The following is a 24,972-nucleotide window of genomic DNA, read 5'->3' on the forward strand; positions in this document are numbered from 1 at the left end:
GCACACGGCAGCAATGGGAGGGAGGCACTGTTTCCCCACTTCACAGATGTAGAACTGGAGGCATAGCAGAGTTAGGCCATCCGTCCCAGGTCACAGAGCTCCCCGGGCAGACTGAGCTCAGAACCCACAACCTCCCTGCCCGTACCAGCCTCTGCATGGCCACTGTGCCCTGCCTGTCTCCAAGCACCTGTCTAATGATGGCTAGCGGCATTCTCCTCATGAAAGCTTGCTCAGACTCCCCAGGTCGAGAGGATGACATCCACACTTGAGTCTGCATCAAGGTTTTCTAGAACTTGCCTCACCCTATCTCCGGTTTCCCCTCCCACAAGGAGTGTCCGAGAACTTGGTCTCTGCCTCCCCATCCCGCTAAACACATATGCATTTCAGCCAAGGCTTTACTCACTCTGCTCAGGGCCCCTTCCTGGCCTGGCCCACATCTACCTACACCACACCCCACCGCCTCTTCTCTGTGATGCCCTCTTGCCCCAACCCCAGGAGAGGCCCCAGCTTCCCTGTCTCCCTGCTGGCCGTGGCCAGGCCCTGCGCTGCCCAGCCTGTGCCCCCTCACTCTTTGTGGAGGCCCAGGCCACAGAAGGGACACACACGTGCATGAAAAGCCAACCTAGTACAGCCCTGATTTCAGCAAGAGCTGTGTTCACCTTGAACCTCTCCCCGGGGGACTGAGTGCGGGGAAGGTTGAAGTGTCACTCTCCCCTCCTGTGGCCTCCCCTGCCCTTCCTGGCTCCTTTCCAGGGCCTGTGCCAGGAAGGTGCCAGGCCTCTGTGTAAAAGAGAGAAAGAGGGACATGTGTATGTGTGTGTGTGCATGTTGAAGACTAGACCCTCCCCCAGATGACCTCAAACGGGCTAACGAGCTGCTTCTTGAGATTTGCTGCTACTTCAGAGCAGGGCCCATGCTTGACCTGGCGTCCGGCATGCTGGGTCCCACACAGGTGCCACAGAGCAAATGGGGGAGGCTTCTTCTTGCTCTCCAGGCCCTGTGCACCGGCTTTGGTGCTTCTGGGGACCAGGGTTGAGTCTGAGCAGGCGTCAGCCCGGGCAGCAGCATGGAGGCTGGAGTGCTGCCAGCGGTGGGGCCTGCAGCCTCCACGTGTTCTCCTCCTGAGGCCGAGACTCATGGGGGACCCCCATGGGCCGGGCTGTCCTCAACCTCAGAAACCTCTCACTTCTGCCCAAGACACCAAGATTTGGCCAAGGGCCCCAGATGGATTGTTTTGAAAGGCAGAAACTGTCCCATTTACCCTAAAACCCTTTTAGAAAAACATATCCTATTCTATTTGATTCATAGCGCCAGATAAAAGGTACTTGAATTCCTCCTCTCCCCGGTGATGGATGAATCGGATACAAATAACGATAAGAATAATCATTTCCACTTGCACAGCCCTTTATAATTCACAAATCTCATTCCCACACATGAACTCCTCCTCGTCCTTCAGGACTCAGCCCCAGCAGAGCTCTCCCGTGGGCGGGCCTGCCGTGGGCTCTGCCCCGTTTGTGGGTACCACAGGGTGAACTGAACAGAGGTGGCTCCTGGGAGCTGCAGGACACGGGGAGCGAGGGTGAGCGGATGTCAGCAGTCCCAAATGCTTTCCCAGGCTTCGCGGCTCCCAGGACCTCTGCCTCCACACCCACCAGAGCGGCCTGTACGTAGAAGTCTGTTCCCAGCCTGCCCGGGGCCTGGGAGGCAGGGCTACCTATCATGTTCGGCAGCCAGGATGGTTAGCCGAACTGACTCTGGACTAGCCGTTCTGTGTGCCCCATGACTGAAGGTGCTCAGTGCCACCTCCTGTCCTAAGCTCGGCCTGCGCTACTCAGAGGCCACCAGTTGTTAGAAGAAAGTGCCTCAGAGCACCGCAGCCTGTAACAGAGGCATCAGGGGGCCCCACTGAGCCCCGGGGCACCCTTGTCTGCAAGGGGTTTTCATTCCTATTTCAGGGCAGTCAGAGGCGAGATCTGAGGGAACTGCAGTCACCAGGGCCAGTGGCACGGTGGAAGTTCAAAGCCAAGTATGCCGGGCCTTTGCAGAGCCCGTGCTGAAGACGCCCGCCGGGATGCCCCGGGGGGCACTCTGGGCAGGACGGGTGGGTCCCAGGCCCTTGCTAGCCCATGAGACAGGGCCAGCTGAGACCCAAGACCTGTCCTGGGCCCCGTGGCTGGGCGAGAAATGACACAGTCAGAGAAAAGGCACAGTCCTTGCACCAGGAGCTTACAACCTACCTAGAGAACCACCTTATAAAAGGCACCACAGGGCCCCAACAGGCAATCCAGGCAGAAAATTCACACCCAATTCCTAACAATGTTCGTCCTTTCTTCCTACAAATATTTACTGAGAGCCTACCATGTGCCAGGTGTGTCACCGAGGGCAAATCCAAGCTCCTGCCTCCAGGGGCTCATGTATATCCTTGTGGAGGGTAATTATATTCTTTCCTCCATCCCATTGCCTCTGGACGGCTCACTGGCTACAGGGTGTCCCTGTCTCTGGGCAGGGCCCTGGTGCCTGCAAGGGCCCCAGTCAAGCTTTTCGTGCCTATGTCCTCCCAGCACCCTGGCCCTTGCTCCTCTGTAAACCCTGGTCCTGTCTCTTGTCTTCGGAGCACAGATCACTCCCTAATATTATGCCATAGCTTTATCTGCTGTTTGTTTAACGTTTATTTATTTTGAGAGAGAGAGAGAGAGAGAGAGAGTGAGAGAGCAAGCAGGGGAGGGGCAGAGAGAGAGGAAGACAGAGAATCCCAAGCAGGCTCCACGCTCAGCTCAGCGCCTGACGCGGGGCTCGATATCCCGACCGTATCATGACCTGAGCCGGAATCAAGAGGTGGACGCGCAACTGACGGAGCCACCCAGGTGCCCCTGTCCGTTACTTGTTTCTTCCTCCCAAGCGGGACACAGGTCCGTGAGAGCAGAAACATGTCTCTCTTCTCCACAGCTGCGTTCTCTGCACATCAACAAGCCTTGCTATATGCTCCCCGAATGCCTGAGTCAATGTTAAACGTACCTAACTGTGGTTGTTGGTACGTCTGCAATGCTCAGTCCTGCCTGTGGTCTTTCATTTTTTAACACTTCATCCACGCATAACTGATCTATAAAAGCACGTACACATTTTATGTATGTAACCTGATGATTTTAGAGATATGTATACACCCATGAAAACATTACCACGACCAAGCCGATGAACATAATGAACATGTCTATCACCCCTCTCCCCCTCCCCTCAACCGTACCCACCCCAGACTTCCCCCAGTCCTCCCGGGCTCAGTTTGGACAAGCCTTCCTTCAGACAGCCTCCCCACACGGCAGGAACCTCCTGTCCTGAGGCCTGGCCGCTCTGTCTCATCACTGGCAGCTGGCCTGTCTGTGTCCCTCATGAGACAGACTGGGAGTTCTGCCCTGCAGGGCCCTGGCCCATGACAGGTCCCAGTAAATATGCACGTGATATGCAGGTGGGGAGGGAGATACCGCTGACAGAAGGGGACTCTTGGCTCTTTGGGCGCAAAAGTAGATCACTCAAGTGGACTTGCGGCTGGGGGTACGTTTCATTAGAGGGAGCCCACAGCCCCGCCTTGCACCTAGGTCCCCTTCCGCCCCAGTATAGGCCATCCCTCGCACCGGAACACAGCAGGCTCTCCAACGGGCCTGGTGGCGGGGCTTCGTGGTGACCAGGGCCCTGGGGTGGCAGGCATGCTACCTATTAGCAAAAAGGCATTTCACAAGACTTTTTATTGGGCCTTCTCCCCCGCCTCTTCCTTTCTTTGGGTTATAGAATATTAACTTAAAAAGCTAAATGCCACAGACACAGCGGAGGACCCATCTCCCACCCCCTCCCAAGCCTCGCAACGAGGGCAGACTAATTTTATTAACTTCAGGGGAACTTCAAAAAGCTTCAGGGCCTTCATGGCAGACTGCAACGACCCCAAAGTTGGTTTAAGTGCTACATAAACAAAAGCCTAGGGCCAGGGAAGCTGAGGGCTCCCGGCGCTTCTTGTTTATGTTCTCATCTGGCCGAGTGGGCCAGCGTGCGGGCTGGCGGGCCCTATAATCCTGCCGGTGTGTGGTGCCGGTCAGTTCACTGACCTACATTACCACAATATTTTTTTAAGCATCCGGGATAAGGTGAGGAGCGAATGGGCTTTTTCTGACCCTCCGAGGAGGGGCCCGAGGGGCTCCCTCTTGCTTGCTGCCTCGTGGTCTCCCTGGGCTGGAGTGGCAGTTTAGAAAGGATTCAAGTTCAAAGGCAGGGCCCTGGTCATTCCTGTTCTCTTGTTTTATGGCTTGGCCAGAAGGCATAATAGCACTGATTAGGTGTAATGTCCCTCCTACTAACTTCTGTGTCTTCAATTCCACTTGTAGGGGCCAGGCAGTGCGGGTGAGGAGGCCGGCCTTCAGCATATTGCCAGGAACACCTTGTGGTCTCAGAAAAGCTGACGCACCACCCCCCCCTCCCCGATGGTCCACACTATCATTTCCAGCAGCCTGAGTGGATCCTTCCAGGAGCTGGAAGATGGCCCAGTCTGGCACTATGGACACAAGCTGCCAGGACAGCGAGAGGAGCTGGCAGCAACCTCCTCTTCCCTCAGACTGTCCAGCCCTCTGCACCTCCTCTGTCCCCGACCCCAGCACCCTCAGCAGGTGAGAGCCACAAACTGTCCTTGGCCATGCTCTGGAAGAGACGCCTCCACACCATTAGTTATTCTTCCGAAAAGCCAAGTAGGGATTTAGCAAAGTGAAATGACTGGCCCAAAGTCACACATTCCAGCTTTCCCTGCTGTCACCTCCACGGCATGAGAGCAGAAGAGGTGGATGTTTGGCAGCAGTGAATGGGCCCGGCCATGGCATTCCCATTCTCTGGGCTCCCCCGAGCCATGCCATGATTGCCTGGGCCCAAGCTGGCAAATTCAGCCCTGGGGCAGCAGGGTAGCCCTACCCCTGCCTGTCCCAGCTCCTAAAAACTCCAAGCCACCGGAGAAGCCGACCCCAAGGACAGGGAGTAAAGACAGATGGAGCCTGGCCACTCCAGGCAGGGAGTGAGGTGGGGCCTGAGCACCTGTCAAAGGAAGATCTGCCAGCCCAGTGGACTCAGTGCCTTGGGAGGGAGGGCTGTGTGGCTGTGAGGTGCTTCTGGTCGGCTCTGGGGCCAACCCGGGGTGGAGGCTGCCAGGTCCAGAATGTACTGAAGGCCAGTGAGGCAAGCTGCTGACCCTCCAGGGATTCTCCAGGCTCCTCATCCATAAAATGAGGCTGGAGGGATGGTAAGCTTTCCTCTAGCTATGGTTATGAGGCCAAGAGGCCAGTTACCCTTCTGGTGAATTCCAATACAGGCCACATTTAGGAGCACGGGAGCACTGGAGACCAGAAGAGACAAAGAAAGAAGGTTAAGGGGATGGGGACCAGGCGAGGGAAGATGGGAGGAGGAGGTGCTCAGCTAGAAGCAACAGCTAAGAACAGACTCAAATGCTATTGTCCAACATGCTCTTGACTCTCTGCACAGAAGGGCCAATTCCAGAGAAAAGGCTGAGCTTCTGCTCGTGCAGTGGGCCGGAGCCTGGGCTCTGGAGCCAGCTTGCTTGGGCTCAAAGCCCTGGTCTTGTGGTCTTGGAGCCTCTGGCCCGTGGCCTAACCCCTACGGGCCTTAGCTGCTCATCCACAAAGTGAGGTAAGAGAGCTATGGCAGGTTTACACAGAGTTGGCACTGGCCTGGCCTCTGCCACCCCCACGCTCCCTGGGCAGGGTGTCTTCCTCCCTCAGGACCCTCCCCACTGCATGATACACAGGAAGGCAGGGGGGGCAGGTACGGGGCCTGTGTCCCCCGCCCCACTGGCTGCCACATGCAGATGCGAGCAGACATTGCTGACAGACCACGGCACTCTTCCATGGCCCCCTGCTGGTCACTGAGCCCCAGGCAGAAGGCTGTATTGGGAGCAGGCCGGGACAAAGCCTGTGTGAGGGTCTTGGCCCAGCAGCAGCTTGACTGCACCGGCTGCCCCAATTGGAAGAGGGGTGGTAGGGGAAGGCAGGAGCTGGCCGAAGTGCATCTCTGCATCCCCAGAATGTAAGCTCTCCAGATATTACTGGGGGTAGACGTGGTAAGAGGGGACTCACAAAAGTCTGCTGTAAGAAATCTCATGAAAAGTCTCGTTAGAGGGAGGGACGATAGCCTTTCCTGCTGGAGGCAGTGAGGCCGATATCTCTGGGGAGCTTCCGGGAGACCAGGGGTCATCATTTGTCCTGGGTGTTAAAGGGCAGGGGGGCTAGAGGACATGCCTTTTCTCGGCCCTGTCTGTCTTTGAAATATGTGTGTGTGCCCAGTGGTTGGCTCGTCTCCAAATTATAGACTCTTCCAGCTAAAGGAGAAAGACCTCAGAGATGAGACACCTGAACATCCAGCAGGGAAAAATCTTCAGAGGACAGTTGGAGGCTTTTCATTTTGAAATCAATCATCGTGACGTCAAACCAAAGGCAATGCATGTGGGACTTACTCCTTGGGAACAATGCTGAACCTGGGCCAGCACGGTTACAACACTAGCCCGAAGTGGGGACTTTCACTGTTTGCATGAATACTTCGCTTCGTTTATTAGCCGTCAGTCATCAGAGGGTGACTTCCCAAAGAGCACTCACTGGTTGCGTATGGAAGCCCAGGCCCTTGCTTACGTGCCGGGCAAGTCCCCACTGTCCCCAGCCCCTGTGCGGGAACCTGGCTGCCAGTGCACATAATTATGTCATTACATGTGTGTGTCTCTCGGGGCCCAGTTCCCAGGATGAGGCTTGGGAACTGCCCAAGTTCCGAAGCGACTATTCTAATTCAAATTGGAGAAGTGGCACCAAGAAAAGAAGGGCAGCCTGCCGTGCAGTGGGGACCCGAGTCGCTCGCTCCATTGGCTGTGAGGAGGGCTGAGGCAAGAGAAGGGGTTGGGAAGGTTTGAGTCCAGACTGCTTCTTTCAGCTCTGTGCCCATGACCTGGGGCAAGGGACTTCCCTGACCCTTAGTTTCTTCCTCTGAAAGGGCTGTTTTGGGGATTAGGGGTGTTGGTGTTGGCAGGGACAACTAAGACACATCCAGAGACCACAGATGGAGAGTTATCTAACCGGGAGCTGCTCTCGGGACTCTGGTTCTCTCCCTCTTACCCTCCACCTCACAATGAGGTCCTCGCTGAGGACAAGAGCCAGGGAAGGGATCTGCAAGGGATGAACTCAGAAGTTGCCTGGATCCCCGATGCAGTCCTCACATGGGGTGGTAATTCTCCCAGGGCACTTGACAGCCACCAGGATCGACAACTTCCCCAAGCGTCCCTGGGATGACGATGCTATTCTGGTACACCCATCCTTACTTGGCGTAAGAAACATCTCGCCCAAAAGATGCCTTTTCTTCCTCCCCAGTACAGGGCCATGGCCTGGTATGGTGGGGAGATGGGGGCCCTGGAGTGGCCCCCAAGGGAGGGCCACTCCTCCACCAGCCACGGTGGGACCCTGGGCAGACCACATCACTCCTCTGAGCCTTAAGTGTCCTCCCCTTTGAAAACAGGGTGAGCCTATCTGCCTCCAAAGTTGTTGTGAGAAGAGGCAAGATTTCTGACTGAAAGATTTGTGTGAGCGACAACCAACCTCACTGCAGTCCCCTGGTGCAAACCCAGGAAAGGAAAGCGGCCTTCAATTCATCTCCTTTTGTCAAGTGATTTGCAGAGGCCCAGTGAGGAGGCCCAGGGCAGGCGCCCCCAGGGTGCCCACCCAAGGAGGAACCTGCCCGCCTCTGCCCCACCTCTTGGGCCAGCAGGGCTGGCTTCCTCAGAACTAGGGCCTGCCCACCACTGGGCAGAGCACTTGCTTATCTGTAGAAGCCCTGCCACCCACTTCCCTGCACCCCCACTGAGCCTCCCTCTCTGTTTCTGTCCTCCATCACCCAGGCACTGATGCAGGTAAAGCTGTCTTTCCACAGCTCATAGGGAGGTACAAAGGCACCACTCCTAAAGGCAGCCGTATTTTCATGGAGGAAAAAGGAGACGCACATTTTAGTGAGCACTTGCTTCGTGCCAGGCCCCCCCTTGGCCCTTAGCACACGTGATCTCATCAACTCCACCACAGCTTCCTCATCTAAGAGACAGGTTCCGGGGGTGGGGTGGGGAGAGAATGTCCTGTCTATGGCCAAGCTGAGCCAGGCCAGTGCCAGCTCTTTCCACTGTGTCGAGCTGCCTTGACCCTGTGTCTATATTCAAGCAAAAAAGCAATCTTCAATCTGAGGAGGCTCACAGGCACCTCAATAGCCCAGCAAGATTCTCCACTATCAGATGCTGCCGTTTGGAAGGGAGGAGAGAGGCCAAGGGCTTGGGCCAGGGCCAAGGCCAGAACAACTAGGGCTGATCTTCACTATCTGATCTTCTCCCTGAGGAAAGAGCCCTCCTGACCTCTGGTTCAGGGGGAACCTCTGTTCTCTTGAGTGGCCTGGGAGCCAGTACAGTCTTCAGCCTGCTGGACAGGGGCCTAGCGGAGCAAGGGTTAGCAGAGTGGGCCAAGGGACCAGGTGGACCACAGCACCGCTTCCCTCGAGGGCGGGTCAGGAAGGACTGCAGGGAGCCTGGGCCGGCCGGCACCCCAGCCAGCACACTCTCCAGTGTCCTGGGCACATTGAACAAGCCATCAGCAGTACCGTGGGGTGAGCCAAGTGCCAGGAGGCAGCAGCACTTTAGACTTCAAAGCCAGCCAGTGCCCCTGGTGGCGTCTGTGTGTTTACACTTGGTTGGGCTGATGCCGCAGGCTCCTTGGCCCAGCCCTAAGGCCTCCCCCATCCAGCGCCAGGGTGCCAGAGCCAGGGTAGTCGGCATGCATGGCCTGATCCCACCACAGAAAAGGTGTGGGTATCAGCGTCTCGCCACCACCCGAGTTGGGAACCCAGGCATCTGTGCCTGAGGAAAGTCCAAGTAAATAGCAGCAAGGAGAGCCACTGCTTAACAATGGCCTAGTGTGCCAGGAACAGCACTCGGCATTTTATATGTACTCGTCTCCCCGCCTTCCACCAGCCCATGGAGTAGGGAGGATAGCCCCTATTTTTCCAGGAAGGGTGCTGAGGGTAAGAGACTCCCCCAAAGTCTCACACCCACTCAGGGCCGTTCAGCATCCCCTGGGGCCTTGGCTGGAGCCCGAGATCCCTGGGCCCTCAAGGCCTCAGCCCGCAGACATTGCCATACTTGGTTCTCCTCCCTCCTCTCCTCTAGTCCTGGTCTCAAGGAGGCACCCTCTTGGTCCTGTGTGGCTGCTTCCCCGACCTGCCACGTCCTGGGACCCCACTTCACAATTAGTAGCAGGCCAGCCGGGGTAGCTAAGGTGTAAGGTGGGCCCAAAGAGATTTCTGAGTAGGCAGTGGCAGGACCACCTTAGTTTCTCAGAGAGTGATGTGGGCGGAGGTGCACAGGCTGCTAGGGCAGGGAGGGAGGAGAGGAGGGCCCCTGGGGTGTGGCAGCAGTCGGAGGTGTGAAGTGGACCATGGCAGGGCAGGCCAAGTGCACAGCACTCCGCGTCCTCGGCACTGAGCCCTCGGTGGCCCCACCTTTTCCCATGCAATTGTTACAAATGAGGAAACAGGGCCCCAGAGAGTAAGTGGCTTCCGTCAGGCCAGACTACTCGACTCAACCTGGGGTGCCCAGGATCTGGGAATGCAGGCTAGGTGACAGGGGACAAGGTTGAGGACCTCATGTGGACACCTGTCTGTAGACTGCCCTGGCTGGCCCCACTCAAAGGATTTCTCCAGCACAATCTGAATGAAGCTTCAGCCTCCCCCAGGCCCCAACCTGCTGGTGGCTTTGGTGGTTGGCCCACATACACCTTGGAGCTGCCTTCTGTCCTCCAGCTGCCAGGCACCCTGGGCCAGAGGGCCCTGTTTCCGTGCCTCTGCAGAAACAGTGCCTGGCTCTGGGACCTCCACCTCCCAGTCTGACCAGTCACAAGGCACAGCTCAAAGGTCATTAACTCTTTGTAATTTTCCCGTACAAGACCACCTCCTCCCACCTTAGCAGAGTCCTTGCCCCTCTCCTGCTTCCTGCGGCCCTCTGTAGGCCCTCTGACCAGGCACATGTCTCCTCCATACAAAGGCCATGTTGCCTGTGACACTCAGCCTGGCTCACTGAGAGAGGAGCAGCTGGTTTAAATCCACACGTGGCTGGGATACAGGGACCTCTGGAGCATGGCCCAGGAGCTCCACCCCAGCTTAGAAACACCACCCTTTACTTTCACCAGATCTTTGCACACCTGCAAAGAAAGATTCTTTACCTAACCGTTTTCTTTAAATACCGACGCTTAAAAGAGAAACTTCACATGGTACCCTAGAGAGAAAATGAGAGTCGCCATAAATAGGAACCTAATGGTAAAGTAAATACAATTAAAAAAATGAATTGGATCCTAGTCACAGACTGTTGATACTGGAAGGATCTATCTTGGCCCTGTTTTCTGCTTGTTCAAAAAGCAGATCAGCATGTAAGAGATGGGTGTTAAAGTCACCTTCAAAGGAATCTAGGACTTTCTTTGCGATGTAATCAAGGGACCAACAAAACAAAACAAAACAAAACAAAACAAAACAAAAAACAAACCACACACACACATACACACACACACACACACACACACACACACACACACACACACACACACAAAAACAAAAAAACAAAAAAACAAAAAAAACCTGAAAAAGAACAAAGTGATTACTAACGGATTCTACATTGTAGAACAGTATGGGAAACAGCCTTAACCAAATGAACAGCAACCTACTGCTTGCCAATTTCCAAGCAGCAAATGTATGAAAGAATAAACAAATGAGCGCACACACACACACACACACACACACACACACACACACAACATATATCTATGTATCTATATCCATTCTTCATTTCTACTTTTAATGGTTCATGATTTCTACTTTTGAAAATCTACTACCGTCTTCTCTGTGGCCACAGGTACAACTAGAATCTAAGGCCCACAAGCACAGGGATTTGGCTCTTATTTACCGTTATACCCCCAGCCCTGAAAACAGCACAGGGTAAGTGTTCCACAAATGTTTTTTGAATGACTGTTGCTGAATGCCCAGTTTTGTAAATGTTCCACAGAAAAAAGGAGAAAGGGTATTTTCTCTGTCTGAGGGATATAAGGGTTTTTATCTATTTAGAAATCAAGTGTAGGAATTGTGTTACACCTCTGTGTCCTTCCTTACCTGTTGTTTAGCGGGCCTGTCCAATTCTGGAACCTGCATTCTAATGTGCCCCACTATAATTATCACTCCTTTTTTTTTTTTTTAACCAAGTTCTCCTTGAATTTCTAACAGATTTTGTTTTTATATGTTTGGCAGGTGCAAGTTTGTAACCATGCCTTTATCATTACATGGTATCTCTCTTTATCTTGGTAAGTATTTTTGTCTTAAATTCTAGCTTGTCTGAAATTAGCATTACCACTCATACTTTCTTTTTGTTCACAGTCTCCTGACATTTCTCTGTCCGTCCTTTTATTCCTAACCTTTGTTTACCATTGCATGTTTCCTATAAATAGCATATTACTGGGTTTTGTGTTTTAATCCAATCTATCATACTCTGTACTACAGAGGAGAATTTGGCCATTCACGTTTAGTGTAATGACTAACACTCTTATTCCTCCTGTTTTTGTCATTATTTATGAACAATGTTTTTGTTTCCTTCATTTTTGTTGGTTTAATCAAATTCATTCCAGATTTTCCTTTGTGTGTGTGGAAGTGCTACACTTTCCTGGTCCATTCATAGCTTCTTCCCCTTTCTCTGTGCTTATAATCTTATACATATTTCTATACTTTTACCTGAAAACAGGATACTAAGCATCTCCCTCACCACCATATACTCTAATTCCTTTCCCCAAGCCCTCCCCTGAGAAAGGCTAGGCCTTTAGAACACCTTCACTTCCCTTCTTCTCCCCTTCAGGTGAGACCTCTGGAGTGTTTCTAGTAACCTGAACTCCCTTGCTAGGACCTAATTCCTGAGGAATGCAGAGAGAGTAGAGTACTTGTGGTTGTAGATGGTGATTAGATTTTCCTTGCAGGATGCTCAATCTGTTTCAAGAGTCATATTTACCATTTAGACCAAGCGTGAACAGATAGCTAGAGGCCCAAATTCTGTCCAGTATCTGTTTTTGTACGGTCTTCAAGCTAAGAATGTTTTTTCTGTTTTCTAATGGATTGAAAAACATCAAAAGAAGAACATTTCATGACATATGAAAACTATAAGAAGTAAATTTCAATGTCCCTAAATAAACTTTTACTGGCCCCCTCACCACACCTACTTGTTCCTACCTTGGTGCAGCTGCTTGTGTGCCACAGTGGCAGAGTTGAGCAGTTGTGACAGAAACCTAGGAGCTGCTGGGTGCAGGAACTCTGGGATGGCTCCACATGGCTACATGTTTTATTTATTCATTTTTATTACCAGTGCATAGGCGCCATGTCACAACAGGACAAGTGGACTTCAAATGTCACACTTTCAACAATGCTCAGTGAGGTGTGGATTATTATTTTGTCGAATCACATGGCAAAGCTCTGTGTTTGTTACTGGCTGTGTTAATAAAATACAGCATATACTGACATCAGAATATTCCCAGCTCACAGAAAAAGAAAATGAGATGACTTCAAGCAGTACATCTCATCACAGCAGAATTTCTTCACGAAACGGCAACAGAGACAGAGAGAGAGAGAGAGACAGAGACAGAGAGACAGAGAGACAGAGAGGATATAAAGCTATAATCAAAGTAAGTTTCCAAGTGGCTCATTTGTTAGCCAAGCAAAGGAAAGCCATTTATTGGTGGTAAGTTAATTAAATTGTGTTTGATTGCAGCAACTAAAAAAAAGTATCCAGAGAAAACAAGCTTATTGAAGATGATTAGATTTGGGGCAAGACCAGTTGCTTGGTTGTGTCCTACAGGCCACAGACACTCAAAACAACAGTAATGAGTGCAGCCACATCTACAAGGGAGCCTGACCCATCCTTCGATGTGAGCAAGTGAAGCAGAGCACAGAAGGAAGAGAAAACCTGGGGAGGGCAGATGGCTGGCCCCTGTATGGGCCATACACTGTCCGCAGCATTGTGTATTTACTTCACTCTGTCACTTTCTTTCTAGAACTCACTACTACCTGAAGGCATCTAAGGTACTGTTCCTTGTCAAGTCTCTCCCATGAGAACAAGCACTCTGTCTTGCTGTACCCGCAGTGCGCGGCATACACAGGAGCTGAGGAAACATCTGAATATATGAATGAAGAGCGTGTTTTAGGCAATGAGCCCAGGACTGTATGCCTTAAGTCTGTCCAGGTGGAAAACGTTTATTCAACACACATCTATAGAGGGCTGGGCCTTCCTTGGTTGTAAACAGAGGATGTCTCAGAGGCCCAAGTCGAGCTCCCAGAAAGCTGACTGGGTTTTGCAGAGTAGACACAATGAGTTTGCCCAGCATCATGGAGCAAGGGCTCGGAATTGGTTCACCATAGTGGTGAAGAACCTGCCCAGGAGACTGGATTTAATCTTTTCAAGATGGCTTGGCCTCCTGGAGATGTCTTTGAACGGAGACATGCCTAGGGACGGGTGATAGCTGTGATGTGTCTAGGAATTTTTCAGAGGCAGGCAAGCACAGCTGGGAAAAGATCAGCACTGGGTACTCCCTGCCCTTGTCAACCACACCCAGCAGTCAGCTTGGCTCTTAGTTTCCTCCCCAAACATGCCACTTCCAGCAGTCCTGGGTGCCTCCTGACAGGGACCGGGGCGGCAGAGGGAGGGAGGTCTCTGTGCTTCAGAGAGGAACAGAAGTCCTGGGGAAAGGATTGGAATATCATTCTGGGACTTTAAGGGCTAAACTAATAACAATAAGACAGCAAACACAGAGTAGGAGCCAAGCACTGATCTCGGAACCTTCATCCACTCCCCCAGCTCACCTACATCTCACCCCATGGTGCAGTGCTGTGAAATTCTCCGGACACAGGGAAGTCTCATGACCAGCCCATGTTTCCACACTAGGAGGTGGTCAGGCTGGGACTGAAGCCCAGGCCTGCACATCTGACGGGTCTGCTGCAAGGCAAAGGCTGTGGCCAGCCAAGCTATCTGAAAATCTCTGTACACTCTGAGTCCTGCTCAAAGCAAACAGGGTCACCTCTTGGAATAAACCAGGCCTGCTGGTTAGCTACACGAGGAAATCTTCCTCCTTCCCCTGAGCTGGACTCAACTCTCGCATATGAAGCCACACGCTATTGTGGCTCTTTCAAAATGACCCTGAGAGGAAAACTGCTTGCTCCACAAATGAGTGAGGATGGTGAAAGAAAGTGGCTGCACAAGGCATACGGTGGTTATGTGGCATAGCCAGGGTTTGAGCACAGTCCGTGTGACTCCCAAGGTCAATGCCTTACCAACCTTACAAGGAAGGAAAGTCTCCCACCAAGGAGGCTCCAGTTTCTTAAGAGCACCCAAGCCTCTCAACTCACTGGACAAGAATCGACCTGACATGCTGGAAAGGTAAGGACGTGAAGGCCGGTAAGGGCTGGGATCCAATCCTGACTTTACCATCCTGTGACCTTGGGCAGGTCACTTCACCTCTCTTGAGCTAGCTTCTAGTGTGACTGCCTTTGTAGAGGCACCCTGGTGGCCTGAATTCAGAGTAGGAAGAAAATGTTTTTTCGAGTAACTTTTTGTTTTGTTTGAATTATGTTTCATCGTGCGCACATATTACTTTTCTCAATTAGTTACATATAATTTTAGGAGGAAGAAAGTGATCTGTTTAATACTTTTTTGCAAAAGTACATATAGGAAAAGTAATAACTTCCTCCTTGGATTTTTATAAGGATTTAAAATAATGTATGCAGCTAGTAATGGCACACAATAGGTGCTGCATAAATAGAGAAGGGATAATGTGGAGGGAAGCAGGGGGTGGGTGTATTCCTGGGCCCAGAAGGGAACCTGTGGCACAGAGGTCCCCAGCATCAGGACAGGTGTCCACTCAGCCAGAGCCTTAAGGGGGCTGGTAGGGGGAACCTGGGTGCCTGTTCCCTTACTTCCTTGCAGGAGCCTGGTCTCAGGTCCCCTCCACATACATCTACAGCCCCACCTGAAGCCAGCCCTGGTTGGAGGGAGCCTTTCCACTTAGGGTATCTTTGTGGGATCTGCTGACTGCAAGTCTAGGGCTCTTGTGCCTTCACTTCTGGCCTCCGTGGATTGAGCAGGAAAGGGTTGGTGGCCCCAGGGATGCCCCAAGTTGGTGGCATGGCCTGGGTCAACTCGCCTCCTGGGTCCTCCCCACTGCCCTTAGGAGGCAAGAGTCATTTGATAATATGTCCAAGCCCACACGTCTCATTCTCAAAGGAAGTAACGGCTCCTCCCCCACCAATGGGCCTCTGTGGGCAATTAGACCTGTGAGCTCGCCAAGTGGGGCATTACTCCATGACAGATACTTCCCCAGAGAATAATTACACTTCATAATACTGCTAATAAACAAAGCTAGACAAACGAGCGACGTGCACTTTATCACCTTTGTCTTCAATCAGCATCGCAGGGCTGGCCCAGGGCTGATGGAGCCCTTGAGTGGCCCCATGGTTGGTCCTTGACCCCTCCTGGTGGCCCTGGAGTTCAAGCTGCCACTGTACAGATGAGGAAACCAACATCCACAGAGGGACAGGCCCTGTCCAGAGAACAGCAGAGGGGGATGCAACACGGCTCCAGCTCCCAGACTCACACAGGGCAGCAACGCAGGGTGACCACACCTGCCTGGCAGAGTGGGCAAGGCTGGCCTTGAAGTGGGAGCCCTGAGTTAACAAAGCTGAGGATCCCGAGTTTCAGACCGATATGAGCAGGTAAGTAAGAAGCTTCTACTGATTCCCTCATCAGAGGGCAGGTCTTGATACAGGCAGGAGAAGAAGGGGCTGAGGTCAGAGGGCAGGTCTAGATACAGGGCCTGACCACCGGGAAGAAACCCAAGACAGGGAGTAGGGGAGTGGGGGTTTCCACTGTGACAGAGAGTGCCAGAGGAGAAAGAGATCTGGAAGATCTGGGGATCCGCAAGAAGGGAAAGAGACAGGTGGCAATGGAACCCCAACACTGTCTGGTGCCCAAGGCCCTGACACTTTCTCCTGAGTGCCTGCTTGGTAAGGATCAGACACCATGCTGGAGCCTAAGCTGACGTGGGCAGGGCTGCACCAGGAGGGGTGACCCTCACCTTGCTAAGAAATAGAACTGTAGGCCTGCTGAGAGCCTCAGGGTAGACCCCACTGGAGCCTAAGTCCCCAACACTGGGGCCTTATCACCACCACGCTCACCTGGCTCAGAGACAAGTCCCAGGACCACCCACAGCCACCCCTGCCCCACAGAGGTGCACATCCAGGGAGCAAGGTTTAGACATTCTTCACCCATGTCTTCAAGGCCCAGGAGGCAGGGATTCCCAGTGAGACCTACAGGGACAGACAAAGTGGGTGGGCAGGGCCCACCTGACAGGAGGTAATCTGAGGATTTCTGAACCCTTTCAGGCTCTAGGCCACCCTCATGAAAGGTCTGGGAACCATACTGGTTCACCCACATCTAAAGACCTGCCTCCAGTGATGGTGACAGGGACCCCAGGAAGCCAGCAGCCCGGGGCCTCCTGCCATGTCACCTTCCTGTACCTTTCCACCTCTTGCCCTCTGGTACCCCCCTTCCCCAACCCCACAGGCTGAGGACATGCTTGGCCAGGCCTGCCCCGCACTGACCAGCCGTGCTCTCTCCTTTGATACGATTGGCTTGGGGCAGACCCAGCAGCCACTCTGCCTGATGGAGGCTCAGCCCCCACTGAGGCCACGAGAGCCAGGGCCTGGTCATCAGGCTGTCAGGGGCAGGGCCCAGCGCCCTATCTGAAGTTCAGGGAGGCCACTGATACACTGGCTTCTGGCCCAGCTGAAGTGCTGCTGTCCGGACCCGGACTGAGTGAGGGCCAGGGCTGCCCTGCCCTCCTCTGCCAAAGTAGAGGGTAGGGGTGGCTGGTTGGGGGCAGGTGAGGTGGAGCTTGCCGACCTGAGTTCAGGCCCCGGCTCTATGACCATGGGCAGAGAGAACCCAGGCCACTTGACCACACGGGGCCTCAGCTTCCTTGTTCAAAAACCTCAGAAGTTGGGACCAGAAGGCCGCTAAGGTCTTCCTGCTTCTCATTATGGACCCCAACCATGCCCATCCTGGCCATCCAAGCCTGACAAGGAAGGGTGATGGGCAGATGGACTACTTACCCGCTCCACGAGGCCATGCTTGTGCTTGAGCTTATATACTTTCAGCCTGGGCAAGAAACTCTCGGCATAGTCCTTGTCCTCCAGCCCGTGGAGCAAGATGCCGTGGAAAGCCAGACGGCACGTGTTGGCATGAATGTCTGCATCTAGCCTTGAGCCGATCACCAGGCACAGCCGGGGACAGGTGACAGGCTTCTCAAACTCCACGAGGGCCCACTGCTGCCGAGGACAGTGGCCTCCCGTGGCCTGGCCCGTCTTCTTGTCAGCCTCGCCACTGTCTGTCACCTCTGGTGCCAAATCCTTGCTTAGGTACTGCTCCTGGAAGAGGTATTCTCGAGAGAAGTCAAAGGAGTCTAGCACAGGCTCATGGTCAAAGCTATCAGGGGCAGGGCTGAAGAACATCAAGCGGCCCATCACCGTCTCATGGCCCACTGTGATGTGGAACTTGGCCTTGGTCTGCAGGGGCCCCCGGAAGTACGGGATCTTCTCCACAGAGATGAGGGCTGCATGGACAGTGTGCAGGGACTCGGGGGCACACACCAGGCCACGCTCCAGCAGCTTGGGGTCAAACTGGGTGACACAGATGCCCAGTCGGTCTCCCTGCATAGCTGACGAGACGGGCATGTGAAACATCTGCATGGACTTCACCTTCTTCACCACCTGGTGTAGCAAAAGAGAAAGCTCATGAAACAAAGAGCCTTGAGGCAAGAGGGAGGGGCTCCAGCTGGAGAAGTCCCTGTCCCAGAGCTGCCAACACTCACCTGGCACCTGGCACCTGGCATGCCAGCCTAGGGGAGCACTGGGGCGGTCAGATTCCCCTTGGCCACAGCAAGCTCCACCCTGCAAACATGGGGCCCGGGTCCACACAGCACACTAGTCCAGCATGTGGGGGGTAGGCACAGCAGCCAAGTCCTGTGTTACTGTAGCTCCCTCCGTCATTTGAGTCCCCGCTCTGCCCCAGGCTCCATTCCAGCACTTTCTTGCCTTGAGCCCTCTATACAGGCTCACCACTGCATGCAGAACGCACCCCCCACCCCCCACCCAGGTCCTCAGCCTGCGAAGCCATGACCACCTGTCCTTGAAAATCTGGGCCAAACACCACTGCTCTGGTCTGCCCTGACCCCCAGCGGGCAGGATCTGTCCCTCTCCGGTGCTACCCCAGCCCCTCTGAGTCATACCCAGACTTCTCTGCAGTCAGGGCCCACTCTGCGCCAGCCTGCCTGCTAGCCTGTGGGCTTCTCCAGGGCAGGCCACTCCTCACTCCCTGGACACACAGTCACTGGGGGACCGCAGTGTGCCAGAGACCGTTCTAGGGGTATGAATAGAGTGAGAAACAACAACTAAACTATAAACACATCAAATGAACTAAGTCTATATTGACAGAATTAACATAAAAATCTTATGTGTAAATATAACAATAATTACATATGTATATAACATAATTACATATGTACATTATATATAGCATACTATACTATACATAGCATATGGCATATAATATAGTACATGTAGTATACCATATTAAATATATATGGTATATATAATACTATACTATACATATTACATACAGTACGCCACATTACATATAATATGTGTTCATATATAACATCTAGAGAAGGCCCAGGGTTGGGGAAAGGTCTGGCTTTTCGGAGCGGTGGTCAGGGAAAACTTCTGTACAGGTGATGTCTGAGCTATCACCTGATTATAAGAAGTTATGTGAAGGTCCAGGAAAAGATAGTTCTGCACAGAGGAGCTGATAAATGTACAGGCTGGGACAGAGGTTCCGTGAGTCTGAGAAATAAACAAAGAGGCAGGAGGGCTGTAGCAGGGAGGGCAGGGAGGGCAGGGAGGACAGGGAGGGGAGGCCGGGCAGGTCGGAAGTCACCGAGGAGTTTAGGCAAAGGAGTAACCTGATCTTATCTCTGTTTGGAAACCATCACACTAACTACTACACTGGGCAGATCTCTGCACCCACAGTTTGTAAATCAGGAACAGACGTAGGAAAGGCTCTAATAAACGTTCATGAAATCAATGGACATTCCTACTAAGAGCCACTGTCAGAGAGGAGATGAAATCACATTCACAGATTTCTGCTTAGTGCAGCAAAAAGATGGGTAATAGATTTCAGAAAACCTGCCATCAAAACTTGTTAAATTAAAGACACTGGCCTTTAGGTCTCAAGCATCCCCATCTACAAAGCCTGGGTATGCGGAACACTCTCTTTTTCCCTGGATAAAGGGAGAATGCTGAGCTGATACCGGGCGCAGGAGGCCAGGCCCTTTCCTGGAGAGCCATAATACTCAAGTGTTTGTTTAAAGATCATTAACTACCTAACCACGAGGTCAGGGAGCAGAGAAAGTGAGAAGTGCGGTGTCAAAAGCCACAGCCAAGATCAATCAAAGAGAAACATAAAACACCTCTAAAATGGTCTACAAGGGCGACGGGAAACTAAGATTTTCAGGAATGCATCTCAGAGTAACTGGAGAATATTATCTTACACTAAGCGTCTGCCCAGAGAGGCAGGCCCCGAATCGCAACTCTTCCCTTGAGGCCCGTGGCCGCCTGGTGAGCTGTCCTCTGGCCCCCACCCCACCCCGCTCCCTTCTCCAGGCCGCCTTTCTCAAACACATGTTGGATGATGCAATTCTTTGGCACCAACCTCTACACGGGCTCCCCTGCTCTGCACCACTGCTTTCAAACCTCTTGGGCGTAGCTGTAGTGAGCAGGACGATCCTTTGGTCAACTGAAATTCTATGGGAGGATCGGCCCCCTGGCCGCCGCCCCCCATCAGGTGAGCTGCTCAGGGTGGATAGGGGCTCCTGCACCTCCTGACGCCCTCTGTGCTGCCCTACCAAGGACTTCGGCTTGCCTGGCTTTCCCGCATGGCCTTCCCTGGAGCCTCCCGCAACGCGGCCTGCCTCGGCAGCTCTCTTCCTGCCCTATATTCTTCCAGCACCTCAAGCCCCAACCAGGGCAAGCTTGAGCAATTCCCTACATACAGAACCCCATTCCCTACATACAGAACGCAGGGCCCTGTATGCCTCTGCGTTTTGCCCGTGAGGCTCCTTCTCCCTGGGACTTCCTCCACCTGAAATTCCCATTCATCCCGAAACTCTGGCTCTCAGGGTACCTCCTGGCATGGCATCCCTGCCTGCTCCAGACTGAACTGGCTACTCTCCCTGGGTTGCTCTGAACCGGATGCACTGAGCTGTCATTGCTGCCTCATGGCTCTGCCAGTCTGTGCCTCTGTGTATCTACTGACTTAAATGACAATATAGTAAATACCTGTGGCCCCATCGTGCACCCTGAGAACTACAACATTACCAGTAAGTTCCATCTCCTTCTGTGCTCCTCCCCCACCTAGCTCTCCTGCCTGCCCACCAGCTGGAGGCAACCATTCTCTTGAATTTGGTGTGTGGCATTCCTTTCTTTATATATATATGTGTGTGTACATGATTGAGCAGAGACTCACTACATATGTAGTACATATGCCTAATCAATACTTTGCTTTGTTTTCTGAGTTTTTGAACTTCGGAGTTCGTGTCCGTGCTGCCTACACCTGCAGTTCATTTGTTGCTGATGCCGTCTGGCACAAGGCACGCACCGACCCCCATTCACTCTTCTATTGGTGTGCACATGGGTCGTTTCCAGGTTTTCGCGGGAAGAGGATGCAGTGAATGCCCTCTCACACAGGAATCCTGCCTGGTGCACAGTGCTAGGAGGGGTTCTGGAAGACACGGGCCCTGTACCAGAACTGCTGGGTCAGGGGCAACTGCTCGTGTCTCCTAGATAAATAAAGTATCAATGTACACTTCCACCACAGGCTGGAGACTCTCAATGGATATAGGTCTTCTCCAACATCTGGCACAGCCAGATTTCTTCATTTTTGCCTGTCACATTTTTTTTTTTTTTTTTTTTTTTTTTGCCTTTTAAATTCTGAAGCCAGGGGCCATGTTCCTACTGCTGCATCCTCAGTGCCTAGCACAGAGGGTGGCTGAAAATGCTGCTTATGGCAGACCCAGTTACACACCCAGCCCATTGGAAGAGAATGGCTGCATCTGATTCTGGAAGAGAAATGCCTCCCGTGGCAAAAACACACCTGGCAAAGCACGGAGCTGAGACTCCAGACTGGCCGGGGCCTGAGCGGGATCCTTGGGTTTATGACACTTCCTGTGACAGACGGCTCAGGGCCTTGTGCCACCCTGCCAGTCCCCACCCCCACCATCAAGCCCATCTGTAAGCAGGCTTTGTCACAGGCATGTTCTCTTTTCAACGGGGCTTGTGTTCTTAGGACCGAAATGATAAAGAATGCCTTAAGAGGGCACCGGGAACAGCAGAAAGACAAATAACTGTGCAAATCAAGATTTCAAGGGCCCAGACAGGAAACTGTGAAACCGATAAAGCTGGGGACAGGGTGGCATGGCACTACCATGGGCTCTCCTGGGTGCACGCAGACGGCATCGCCCACACAGACCTATCGCCAAGCCCACGTTTACAGGGTATCCTTTAAGAACGTAAGATCCCATCTAGGACACCAAAAAACACGGGAAAGTAGTTTTGCCAACTCAAGAAGGGGGAAAAAAACGGCCTTTCATTTTCTAGCCAACTCTGAGGGATTCCATCCATCCATTCAACAACTCACTCATATTTACTAATATCCAAGGGGAGTGGTGGCACACTGTGTGTGCATTCACTCAACACGTATTTATCAAGTTTCTCTCATGTAGCAGGCCCAGGCCCTGGAATGATACGGGGTGAGCAGAATGGACTCTGGAGTCTACCGTTGGGGGCGGGGGAGACGTTAATAAAATCATCAATTAATAAATTCAGAATTACAAAACCATGGAGAGGTGTTATGAGAGAGAATAGCTGGGGGATGTAATCCTTCCTGGGTCATCAGGGAGGGATTCCCTGAGGAGGTGGTACTAAAGCTGAGACCGGAGGGAAGAGAAGAAACCACCCATAGGGGATCCAGGCAGAGGGAGCAGCAGAGCAGGCCTGAGGCCCTGAGGGGGGAAAGAACATGGCCTGGTTGAGGGACTGAAAGGCAGTGGGCTGGCTGGCTGGCAGGGAACCGGCCAGGGGCAGCGGCATCGGGATGGAGACACAGGCCAGCCACCTTCACCGTGGGAAGGACAACAGAAGCCCCTGGTGGCAGTGGTGACCTGGGGTTGAGCATAAGAATAACACCTGCTATGCATACTTTGAAAAGGTCACTTTGGCTACACAGTGTGGAGAAGCCAGAAAGGACACAGGGAAACCAGCAAGGAAGCTACCCCAAGAGTTCTTTATGCAGTACATTGTGTGGGGATGTGCGGATAGACTGGACATGGGGACGATGGAGACACGCTCAGATGGACACTGAGGCTCCGGCTGGAGGAACAGCCCAACGCTGAGGTGGGGAGGGGCAGCTAAGTGACCTGTGCCCAGGAGAGGCCTGCGAGGCAGCTGAGCAAAGGCAGCAGGCCTTGGGTGAGCACAGAGGTCAGAGCTCCAGGAGACGTGGAGGCTGGGGACTAGGTGGAGGTCGGGGACTAGGAGAAGACGGCTCACACACCTAACTGCCTCTGGCCTTTTTCCACCTAGACGTCTGGTCATCTCAGAAACGGCAGCTCTGTGCTTCTGGCTGCTCGTGTGAAAACGGTGGGTTCTCCCTTGACTCCCCTTGTTCTCTCATACCCGTACCCAGCCATCGGGGGCTCTAGCAGGCCTCACCTTCCAAACAGGGCCAGCACCTAAGCCCCTCCCTCTGTAACCACTGCCCGTCCTGGTCTCGGGCCCACCTGGCTTTGGCTATTGCCCCTTTCCCTGCAGCCTGTTCTCCACAAAGCGGCTTAAATATAAGATATGACTCTGCAGTTTTACCTCTGAGCTCTCTAGTGGCTTCCCATTTTGCTCTGTAAAACTAATGTCTTCACTAGGACCCCAAGGCCATATAGTCAGCTCCTGTCATTTCTCTGACTTTATTAGCTAGGTTTCCACCCTCAGCCCCCATTGAAGCCACTTTAGTCACATGAGCCTTCCTACTTCTTGTTCCCGGAACACATCAAGCGTGCTCCTACCTCAGGGCCTTTGCACTTGCCAGTGCCTTTGACTGGGATGTTCTTCCCCATACACATTATTTCTCTTTTCCTTATTTCCTTCCCATCTGCTCAAATGTTTCTTTAAAAAAATTTTTTTTAATGTTTATTCATTTTTGAGAGAGACAGCAAGCAGGGGAGGGGCAGAGAGAGAGAGGGAGACACAGAATCAGAAGCAGGCTCCAGGCTCTGAACTGTCAGCACAGAGCCTGATGTAGGGCTCAAACTTGGAATGGCAAGATCATGACCTGAGCCAAAGTCAGATGCTTAACCAACGGAGCCACCCAGGTGCCCCTCTGTTCAGAAGTTTCTTTATCAGAGTCCATTTTTGGGGCACCTGGGCGGTTCAGTTGGTTAAGTGTCTGCCTTCGGCTCAGGTCACGATCTCACACTTTGTGACTTTGAGCTCCACATCGGGCTCGCTGCTGTCAGTGCAGAGCCTGCTTTAGATCCTCTGTCCCCCACTCTCTCTGCCCCTTCCCCACTTGTGCTCTCGGTCTCTCTCAAAGTAAATAAACTTTATCAGAGTCCATCCTTGACTCTGTAATAAGAACTCATTCCTCTCTATCTTCTTTTCTGTGTTTCACTGTGTTTCACTCATAGCACTCACCACTAGCTGACATATATATTTGTTTACTGACTGTCTCTCCCATGCTGGAATGTAACCTTCATGAGGGCGAGGGGTGTGTTTTTATTTTTTAATTTCTGTTTCTATCTCCAGTGCCCAGCGCAGTGCCTGATGTATGGAGGACCTCAACACATGTTTGTGGACGGAACGAATGGAGCCATGGATGGGCGCGGCATTGTCTCTGCCCTCAGGGAGCTCTGGTCTGGGTCTGGGGTGTAAACATCCACAAAGGCCCATGGAAGTACGCACCCACACTGTGGAGTAGGGCTAGCCCTGAGGCTGGCTAGGAGTTGGAGGTTCCAGACAACCCAGGGGGAGGAGCCTTCCAAGCCTCTCCCAGGGACTCAGGTTTCCCTGGCAGGGCACAGTTAGAATGGCGGCAGAGAAGGCAGGTGGCAGAGTGGGGAGGTCACTCTGTGTGGGACCACCGGTCAGGCCCATCCCCTGAGCTCGGCTCCCAGCAGGGACAGCGGCTGCTGAGTCTCTTCCCCTTGTCCTTCCCCTCTTTCCGGCCCCAAGCACTTCTGGGGAAGGGAGGATGGACCCAGGGAGAAAGGGAGGAAGGAATACATCAAGCAAGCAAACAATTTTTAAAACTCAAGTTCATGCTTGCTAAGCAGTTTGGTCCTTTCTGACTAACAAAGAGGCTTTGCCATCAACTGGGTCAAGTTATTCTTCATGAAAACCCTACGAGGCAGGTCAATATTTTTACATTCAATTTTATGGATGAAGAAACAGAGGTTTTTGATGTCTCCAAGGTCACAAAGCAAATCGGGTGAGACTTGGGACAATGAATGCGGGGACTGTAAGGCAGGCCTGACATCCCACGGCCCGGTCTCTGGATCAGATGAGCAGAAACTGTGCCTGGGTGGCTGGCGCTAGGGGCAGAGTGGCCCTGCCCTGCCAGGCTCCTCCAGGTCCAGAGGACCAACGATGTGGGTGCCCACGTGGTGGGAACCAGAAAGATGGCTCTAGGGAAGGGGCAGAGGGAAGACTCCACTGTGAGAGGGCCCTGCTTAGGTGTGGAAGGAA

The 24,972-nt window shown here is 52.9% G+C and overlaps 1 protein-coding gene across 1 annotated transcript in view; it reads right to left on the reverse strand.

Annotated features, from left to right (window-relative positions):
* EEFSEC (eukaryotic elongation factor, selenocysteine-tRNA specific) overlaps positions 1-24,972 on the reverse strand; it is a 250,282-nt gene that overhangs the window by 47,861 nt on the left and 177,449 nt on the right. Inside the window, exon 5 of the mRNA XM_047096360.1 lies at positions 17,236-17,892. Within this exon, the coding sequence (XP_046952316.1) occupies positions 17,236-17,892 (657 nt within the window). The remainder of the gene's footprint in view (positions 1-17,235; positions 17,893-24,972) is intronic.

The sequence above is a fragment of the Lynx rufus genome, unplaced genomic scaffold, assembly GCF_022079265.1.
Source record: "Lynx rufus isolate CCGP_SWC_20201006 ecotype Redwood Valley unplaced genomic scaffold, mLynRuf1.p SCAF_4, whole genome shotgun sequence".
NCBI lineage: Eukaryota > Metazoa > Chordata > Mammalia > Carnivora > Felidae > Lynx > Lynx rufus.